The sequence below is a fragment of the Gavialis gangeticus genome, unplaced genomic scaffold, assembly GCF_001723915.1.
Source record: "Gavialis gangeticus isolate Ggan-Ray unplaced genomic scaffold, GavGan_comp1, whole genome shotgun sequence".
Classification (NCBI taxonomy): domain Eukaryota; kingdom Metazoa; phylum Chordata; order Crocodylia; family Gavialidae; genus Gavialis; species Gavialis gangeticus.
In genome coordinates this window covers 4,294,282-4,303,539 of record NW_017729009.1, presented here as the reverse complement: position 1 = coordinate 4,303,539, position 9,258 = coordinate 4,294,282, and the positions used below count along the sequence as shown (strand labels likewise).

The 9,258-nt window shown below is 49.5% G+C and overlaps 1 protein-coding gene across 1 annotated transcript in view; it reads right to left on the bottom strand.

Annotated features, from left to right (window-relative positions):
• Positions 1-4,910: 4,910 nt before the first annotated feature.
• KCNS1 (potassium voltage-gated channel modifier subfamily S member 1) overlaps positions 4,911-9,258 on the bottom strand; it is a 28,006-nt gene continuing 23,658 nt past the window's right edge. Inside the window, exon 2 of the mRNA XM_019509818.1 lies at positions 4,911-6,900. Within this exon, the coding sequence (XP_019365363.1) occupies positions 6,445-6,900 (456 nt within the window). The 3' untranslated portion in view covers positions 4,911-6,444. The remainder of the gene's footprint in view (positions 6,901-9,258) is intronic.

Sequence of the window (9,258 nt, the reverse complement as noted above, 5' to 3'; positions counted from 1 at the left end):
CAGGCAGATCAGGGAACGCTCCAAACTAGGTGGGATTTGTCCCTCTTTTGGAGAGCTCCCAACTCCTCCCCATGTCACACTGCTGCTGCAGGACCTTTTGGGGGAAGCAGCTGGTTTTGCATTGGGTGCAGTTGCTCTTACTACATTCAGCTGAGAGACATTTGTCACCACATCCAATGCAGGTGTGACACCTTTAATGAGCATCATAAGGGGACAATGCTTCCATTCATGGTAAAGGAGCTAGCATTTCCCGTGTGGTTAGCCGAGGACAGAAAAGAGGAAATCTGTAGGGTGCCAGTGTCAAATACAGCAAGATTTCCATGGGGCACCTCTGTTGAGCAGTTGTTTGCTGCATTTAACTGCAACAGGCAAGTTCCTCTGCTAACAGAGATCAGTGTTGATCCTCTAAAGTCACTCGAGCTGTACAGAATTTATGGTAGCGGACGGTCTCTTCTAGTGTCAAGGACCCAAAAGCTACAGAGGAGCAGCTTCCCTAACCCTGATCCACAAAACTGCATCCACCACTCCTGGAACAGCTGTTGCCCCTGGTTACAAACCCTAAATGTTAGAGTGCTCAGACTCCCATCCCCTCCGGCTACTTCTGCTTCAGAGGAAAATGAACCTTTAACCTGGGCCATTAACAAGAAACAGCAGTGCTTTTCATGAGCTGACAGCCTTTGTTCTCCTGCCCTGTCTGGTGCTAGCAGTCACACAGTGGCTCATACATGACTGTATCATGACAAGTGTGTCAGACCTGGGGCTCCTGTACTGGGGAAATAGTCCTCAAGGTATAATTGCTATTGCTGTTGCTTAGAAATGTGCCCCAGCCCACGCTAAGTCCCCACAGGGCAGTCTCTCCACAGGCCTACAAATGCTGGTTTAAGTCCTGTTGGCTTTACCTGCACAAGAAGAGCTGGATCCTACAACATGGCTTTTCACAACCCGCAGGAGGTGACAGTGACAACAGCCCCTTCGCTGCTGTGACCAGAGCCTTTCCCACGGGGCTGAGCAGCTTTATCCCTGGCTGTGGTTGGACAAGGCGCTGTGGGAGGGGGCAACAATCCATCTTCCATGGCATCCCTGCCTGTTGCCTTCTCTTGCCCTTGCTGTCAAAGCTTCCCAAGAGGTGGGAGCCTCTCCCTAGCCTAGACTAGTCCTCTGGCCCTACACCCTGCTGGGTTCCTTGGGAAACTAGACATTAAAATCATTTGCTGCGAGATCAGCATAATCTCCGTCTGCTGGGCATGAGGTTGTTTGTCAGGAGGAAAGCTGCTTCCTTTATAAGTCGCTTAAGAGACCTGCTCTGAATCTGCTGGATCCAATAGCCAAAGCTGCCTTTGTCTGTGTTGGGCTCTGGATCGGGCCCTAGCTGGGGACAGGGATTAGCAATGCATTTCCAGCACTGCCTTGCCTGAGCCAGCCTGGCTGTCTCATCACCCCGGGTGGCCTGTCAGTCTAGGCCGCCTTTTCCTGCTAACTCCCAGCAGGAAGTGCACTGTGCCCATGACAAGCAAGCCTCAGAAGAGGCAATGCATTGTCTGATGGCGGGATGAGCCTAGGCGGCGTGGACGTGGCCTGGGGGTGAAACACTGCTATTTTTAGAAAAGCATATTTGTTGTTGGGGGAGGGTAGGGTTTCTTTCAGTGACATTACCAAGAAGTATGAAGCAGGAGCCTGAAAGCCAACCAGCAAACTAGGCAGCTGTCTTTATACAGAGCCCAGCTATGGCAGATGGGACCTGAGGTATCCTCAGTCAACACAGATGTAACAATGCAGCCACTGATTTTCCTTCCCATGGAGACACCTGGCTACTCAAGCTCCAACGCATATCCCCAGCCCCATCCCAATCGCTCCAAGGCCGTTTTCCAGGCTTCACAGAAGGCACCAGGAATTATCCCAGTGAAGCCAATGGAGCGAAGCTACAGTGATATTATCAATAGGGAAGTATACTAGTTCTTGCAGCCTGCACTGTTAAGTCTGTGTGTAAAGCCCTTGCAGGTGCTGTGTCCTGATACTCAAAATAACCCACCTGATGGTCCACAGGCAGAGAGAACTCACAAGGGGTTGGGTGGAAGTGAGCTCCCACAGTCAAACCTTATTGGAATTTCATTGAGTTAATAGTTGTTTCATCTTTTCTCAGTGAAATGTGTCTAACCACTTTGAAACTCTCTGATCTCCCATTCATTCTGACAGTGAGCTGCATCAGCTAAGCCTGACCTACATCACCAGACATGTCAAAACAGCAGGGCCTGTTAAATAGTTAATGATCCTCTTCTGAGGCTCTGAGATGCTGTATCTGTGCGGAGAAAATCTCTCACTGCATTGCCATAGGCCAATGGGCCAAATTGCTCTCTGCTGCACCTCTGCTGAAGTCACTGGCATTCCACTGAAGATCTGTTTGGCTCCATGTGTCTTTAACAGACTCTTTCTCTGGTTACTTCTGTCTGCTGCTGGCTGTCAGGGCAGAGAAAATAGTAACTTTCAAGGTCTGATGTTCACATTATCCCTCACAGCCCCACCAAGCTTGGAGAGAAAGAGAAGACATGAGAAAGGGACACTTGCAAAATGGAAAGAGTAGGTGGGGGCTCCTACTCAGAACAGCAGAGTATGGGCAGAGCTGGAAATGGCACTGGTGTGCAGGTAATAAGTGAAAGGATATCAACAGAGCCCCATCAGGGGTTTCCAGACAGGAGGGGCAGGAGGGTCCCAGATTGTGGGTCAGAAAGGAATTGTGAGATGAGAAAAGTATAATTAAAGTCAGAATTTTCTAAAACACCTTTGTGTTGGTGAATATAGCAATATGGTTTCCATAAGGATCTGGAGATGTAAAAGATTCCCTAAGCAAAGATGAGATCATTTGAGGGCTACTTGTTTCCAATTTACAAGAAAAATTATGGACAAACAGAACTAACCCTGGAGAAATGCCTCCAGATAGGAGGGGCAAATGGAAAAGGAAATGACAGCCACTCGAACAACTAAACAGGCTCGAGATGATAAAGGACACAGGAGGCAGGGGACGGAGTGCGAATGCAGACATCATGGTCTGTTGTACGCACAGGCACACGGAGGTGACACAACAATAGAACAGAAAAACCCAGGCTAGAGGCATTGCTGCAAGGAATATAGGGTAAAAGGAGCTACTTGATGCCCAAATGCTGCAGCTACCATAGGAAGAAAGAAGCTGAGAGCAGAAAGGCTTCCAGTAAAGAAGAAGGTGTTAAACAAGCTCCAAGGTGCTGTGTGCACGTGCACTAGAGGAAGGCTGCCAGCTGTTCAGCTGTTTGTAGTTGCAGCTCTGCTGTTGGATCAACACCCAGTTCCACTCCAGCAGGACTCAGCAGCCAGCTGCAAAGTGATACACAGACACGTTACACTGGAGAAACGTGCTGCACACTGGTGATGCACAACAAAACCCTTCCAAGGGCAGTAGGCGCATGCAGGTTGTCAACTGGAAGGTCATGAAACCAGGGGCATTATAGTTTAGTGTTTATAGTAACTGCCAGAGGAGCACTGCTTAGGCTAGGCAGCAGGGCAGCGTGAGCTCTCCATCTGATTGCAGGACAACACCGAAGTATCCTCCTGGTGAGGGAAGAGGGGGAGGGCAGTCATCACGAGACCAGTCCAAGTTTCTGCTAGAAGAGGAGAACGTCTTTCAAAGAAAGAGGCACCTAGACAGCAAACTGAGGTTAGACAGAGACCTCCTCTCTCTGCAGCCTACGTGACTGCTGATATGCAGATGCTCCATTAGCCCTGGTGGAGGCACTGGAGAGGGAACACAAAAGTCTGCAAGAAAGAGTCATGACACACCAACTGAAACTAGCAGTGTAGTTCAGCAGCCTAGAAGGGCTAAACTGAGGATGTGCAGTGATCTAATATAACAGAACAGAACACAGTATTCACAGGGAGGATCTACGGTACCTCCGGGTACAGCACACTTAGTGTGCGATGTTGGCATGCTGAGCTGAAGGAAGCATTCAGTCTCACCTTCATGCTGGTACTGCTGGGTATGAATGACAATGGGCATCAGCCCAGCCCATTTTGAGTCACTTGAATTAGGAACTAGCTGAGGATGCTATCATTTTAAGAGGAGGTGTCAAGGTTGAAGTGATCCAGGACCATGAGATAGAGCCAGTGGAGAATGGTGCAAGGTGGGCACAGCATACAGTTGACTGATAGCAAAAAAGTGGCCAACCTCATGACACACCTTCCCCAAGAACCTACTTATTATGGGCACTGTGTCTCAGCATAGATTGCTGCTCCAGCCTCTGGGAGGTTAGCCATCTGGAGGCCCTCCAGGGAAATCTATTGCCAGGAAACACATTTTTCAAGTTATGGCATCTGTGTCACATGATGCGTTGACAACGGGCCCAGTGCAGTACATGAGGATTCACATGAGTTAGCACCAGATGGGTATTTAAGCACAGAATACTTTTTCCTTGGTACCAGCCAAGACAGTCAGCAGTGAAGACAGGCAAGAGACTGATGGCAAAGGAAGAAGAGAGAGGAAGGGATTCCTCTGTGGAGCATCACTAGATCATCACGGTACTCCCACTCAAGGATGAGATCCTACCCCAGCACAAGGACTGGTGGGTGAGGTCAGAGGCTCTGTTCCCCATGAAGTATCTGGGATAGAGCAGAGCAGTAGGGAACATCTAAGAAACGTAAGGGGTGTGGCTGCTTGGGAAAGGCCATGGAACAGTTTGGAAAGCTTGGGAGTCAGAAAAAGGAGCAAGGAGCATCCAGGAAGGCAAGAAAGCAGCTTGGAGAGCAGGGGAAATCTTAGAGAAAGGAGGCTGAATCAGCAATAAGTGTTGTGATTGCAAAGGTCCTGCTTGGAACCAGCAAATAGCTCTTGTTCTCTGAGTTTCATTTCCCAAATGGCCGTTGCATGCAGCTGGGCAGCCAGGACAAGAGAAGAAAACCTGTTGGAGGTCACCAACATATGGGCTTGGAGCAGATGTTTAAGTAAAAGCCAGGGATTTTCATTGCTTTGGGGCTTTGTCCACACAGTGGTGAAATCTTCTCTTCTTTCTGTATCTATCAGATCCCCTGCAAAGCTGTTCTCCCATGGTCTGCCCATCAGAGCTCTGGCACCCACTCCCAGCCTAACCTGAAAGATGTGGCAAGACTGACAGATTGGCTATGGGCAGTTGTTCAGCTGGCTGGCATGCTGGCTTATTCAGGATATGCCACGCCACCCAGTGCCAGTCGGGGGAACACTGAAGGATGGGGAATCACCTCTCTCCTTAACAGAGAGCTCTCCAAGGACTATCTACATGGTGCCACAGAGCCATGGCAAACTGCTTTCTCTGGCTCTCTTTGGGGGGTGCTCTTTTACGACCACAACACTTGGCTGCCTGTGAAAGTGAATGCATTCTCATTAATGAAGGCGAATAGATGTGCTGATATTGTGGCTCTTACAAGGACACCTGAGCACCATTCCAGCCTCAGCTATGCACTGGAAGAAAACACATATGTTGATGTTACCTTCTTTGTGATCCCACATGGTATGTAGACACCATTCATTTTACCACCCTCATTTCTCCTCTTCAACCACTAAGGAATGGACAGGAAGTGATCAGTTAAGAGTTCCCAAAGAAGGAAGCTGTAAGTGTTTAATATCAGCTCAGGTTGGGTACTTGTGAGACAACCAGTCAGGTTTAGGCTTGTCCCTCTGACTGGTTCTTTGCAGAGATTATTTCACCACACTCCAAAGCCCGGCCCCAGCCCCCAGGAAATATTCCCATTGCAAATGCAGGTAGAATTTGGAGTCCATGTGTTTCAGAGTGGTGGGTGGGAAACAGGAGCTAAGTGCTCAGCACTGACATTGTGATAGGCCAGACAGAAATTTGGGCTGCAGGACATTGGAAGGAGTTACTAGTGGCCAGGCAGACCAGCAGGCCAGAGGTCTTTCTGCTTCTTGATTTGGTTCTTCACCCTTTTCTTTTCTAAGTCCTTGGTAACTTAATTTTATTTCCTGATTGGCATTTGGGGGCTCTGACACTATTGCCATTACTACAGGGAATACTGTCATTCAGTGCATGTCCTAATGGATACAGCTGCTGCCTGCTGTCACCACTGCAAGGGTTAGAAACAGCTAGAACCTAATGGGCATATCTGGTTGACTCTTGATTTGTCCTTTGCCTGGCAGAGAAGTTTGTCAGATGTTGCGCACAGTGTTAAGGAGGCCAGATGGATTTTTTGTAAGTCTGGGGCAGCCCAGAGCTATTGTCATTCTAGTTCTGGTGGTTTTTCTTCATTGTCCCAGCACAAGGGCAGTGCACTGCGTGAGCATCATCTGGGGTGTTTCATCTCCTGTTTACTTCCAGTGCATAAGAGTCAGCAATGGTAAAAGAGTCAGCACCATTCTGACCTGGTCCTTCAGGCCATATGTGTCTAGGAGAAAACACCATGGTGGAATCGTCAGCTCTAGCTGCCGTGTGCTCAGTGAACAGGAAGGGTATCTTTGGTCAGGCGCTGGCGGTCTGGCTTGCTTCCCTCCTGGAAGATTTCACTTGGAGCCTCCGAGTCTTGGTTCTGGCTGGAAAAATCTTCAGTGTCCTCTAGCTCCTTCTTGTCGCTGTTCCTTACGGCAGCCTCCAAGGCTTTCTGCTTGCGGTAGAAGTGGGAGAATTTGTTGAAAATGATTGTGATGGGCAAAGCCACCACCAGGATCCCACCCAGGATACAGCCTGAAGCTGCCAGTTTGCCAGCCACGGTCACTGGCACCACATCTCCATAGCCCACAGTGGTCATGCTGACTGTACCCCACCACCAGCAGGCCGGGATGGTGTCGAAACCAACATCCTCCTCTTTCTCAGCTGTGTAGGCCACGCCAGAGAACACAGAGACTCCCACAGCCAGGTAGAGCAGCAGGATGCCCACCTCCCTGTAGCTGTGCTGGAAAGAAGAGCAAAGGGAGAGTCAATAGGAACCAAGACATTCTGTATACAGGGCCAGCAAACAAGGGCTCACTAGCAATTATGCAAAGCAGGGTTTCTTTCTCCCTCTGTCCTGAATATTCTGATTTTCATGTTATTACATTTCTCTGGGTGCCATGAGGGAAATGACTTTTTAGGAGCCCATTCCCTTCAGTCTGACCTACCAACCTCCTTCAACCTACTTGGGCACCTTAGACGTTGCAGTAGAAGTCTTCTCTTCCTTATCCCATACATAAAGGGGACCATGGAGCATGGGGAAGCCAAGCAAGAGGGGATTGGGAGTGGAGGGGCTCACTTTGCAAAAGTGAGTCATGCAGCCAGGGCCAGCCACTGAGCCTTCACTCCCCCTATGTGTGAGAAATGCCACCAGTGGGACTCTCTGAAATCTGACCCAGATCATGCCTCTCTCACGAGAGGAGTTGCCATGCAGAATTGATTCCAGGATCAATCCACAAGGCCCTCAAGCCCCTTGCTATTTCCCACATAATCACTGTGAAAGATGAATGACTCGGAGTGGCCAGTGAGTGGCATGCCCAGCACCCCTGGCATTTCAGCACTGAGCTGCTGGTGGGCTCCAAACCATCCAAGAGTCCAGCAGCGCCCTGGACTAGACTCCAGTTTGCATTCAGCTGAAGGCAAACCTACCTGTTAGCTGCCGCATCTGTCAGAACCATGACTGATTTTCTAGTGGCAAATCAATACCTGTCATCCTCTTCCTTCATGCAGCATGTAAGCAGGCATTCAGAAGAGGAGGGAATATCTGCAGGAAGAAGGGAGCTGAACTGCAGGTGAGACACTGCTAACAACAGCACAACTGCAGGGGAGGTTGTGAGACAGCGTGGCCTTCCTCTTCATCTAAGAGAAGTTTGATTAGGTGGCTAGTCTGGGATTCTCACAAAAGAGTCGGCCCTGTGAGGAAATGCCCCATCCTCCCAGTAGCAGCAGATTAGACACACAGCTGTCATTGCTACAGCTGCTGCAAATTGGGACTAGAGAGCAATGCAACGGTTCCCTGCCCCCATGACAGAACACTGCCTGTACAACACATGGTCCTAGGGGGCAAAGGGGTGGGGAGCAGTTTTCAGGTTTGTAACTCAGATACAGGCCTGAGACGTTGCTTTATCACTGTGTTCGGTGGAGGTTCTGCAACACTGGTAATCCCAGGAGCCCCACAGATACCTTTCAACCTTTGCTGCCATTGTGAGGGTCAGATGCACATACTCCTCACCAGTGCAGGAAGGACCTACAGAGGGTATGGGCAGTTGTGACAGACTTGGGAAGAGGGCAAAGAGGTCCCCTAGATGTCACCCTGGTTCTTGGCAGGAGCAGGGTCCAAGATGGAGGACTACACAAATCCAAGCAGTCACAAAGCTTCCTCACATGTGTGAATGAGCTTTACCTGGCTCAAGAAGTCTATGGGACAACAAGAGGTAAAGTGTTGCTGGACCTGGTACTGGCCAAAGGGGATGACCTAGTCAGTGACCTAAGAACTGATGGAAAGCTGGGTGATAATGGCCACGAGCTGATCACCTTTACTATCCATCGCAAAGCTGGCAAGTCAGTCAGCAATGCAGAAGTCCTCGGCTTTAGGAAAGCTGACTCTGATAAGCTCAGGAGGCTCATTGTTGAGGTCCTAAGGGACCATGACTCAACAGGAAGAGGAGTCCAAGAGGAGTGTTTGCTCCTCAAGGGAGCAATCCTGACAGCACAAGGGATGTCTGTCCCATCTCAGAGGAAGGGTCGCAAAAGGTCACAGCAACCCCCTTGGCCCAGCAGGGAACTTGAGGACCTCCTATGCCTGAAAAGAGAGACTTATAAAGGATGGAAGGCTGGAACCGCCACCAAGGAGAAGTTCTCAGCACTGGTCCATACCTGCAAGGAGTGGACCAGGAAAGCGAAAGCTGCAACCGAGCTTCACATATCAAGGAAAATAAAAAGTCCTTTTTCAGATATGTAGGGAGTCAGAAAAAAAGCAAGGGGAACATTGGACCCCTGCTGAACCAAATGGGAAAACTGATAACCGACACCCAGAAAAAAGCCAACTTGCTTAATGAGTACTTCACGTTGGTCTTTCATCAGCCCAAAGGGACCGCCCTGCCTATAGCATGCTGCGGGATGGCCAGGGTGAGGGCATATTTATACCCAGCATTGGTGTAGACCTTGTAAAGGAACACCTTGAGAGGCTGGACACCTTCAAGTCAGCTGGTTCTGACAGATTACACCCTAGAGTACTCAAGGATTAGGCAGGTGTCATAGCCCAACCGTTGGTAAAAATATTTGAAAACTCGTGGTGCTCAGGTAAAGTACCTGAAGACTG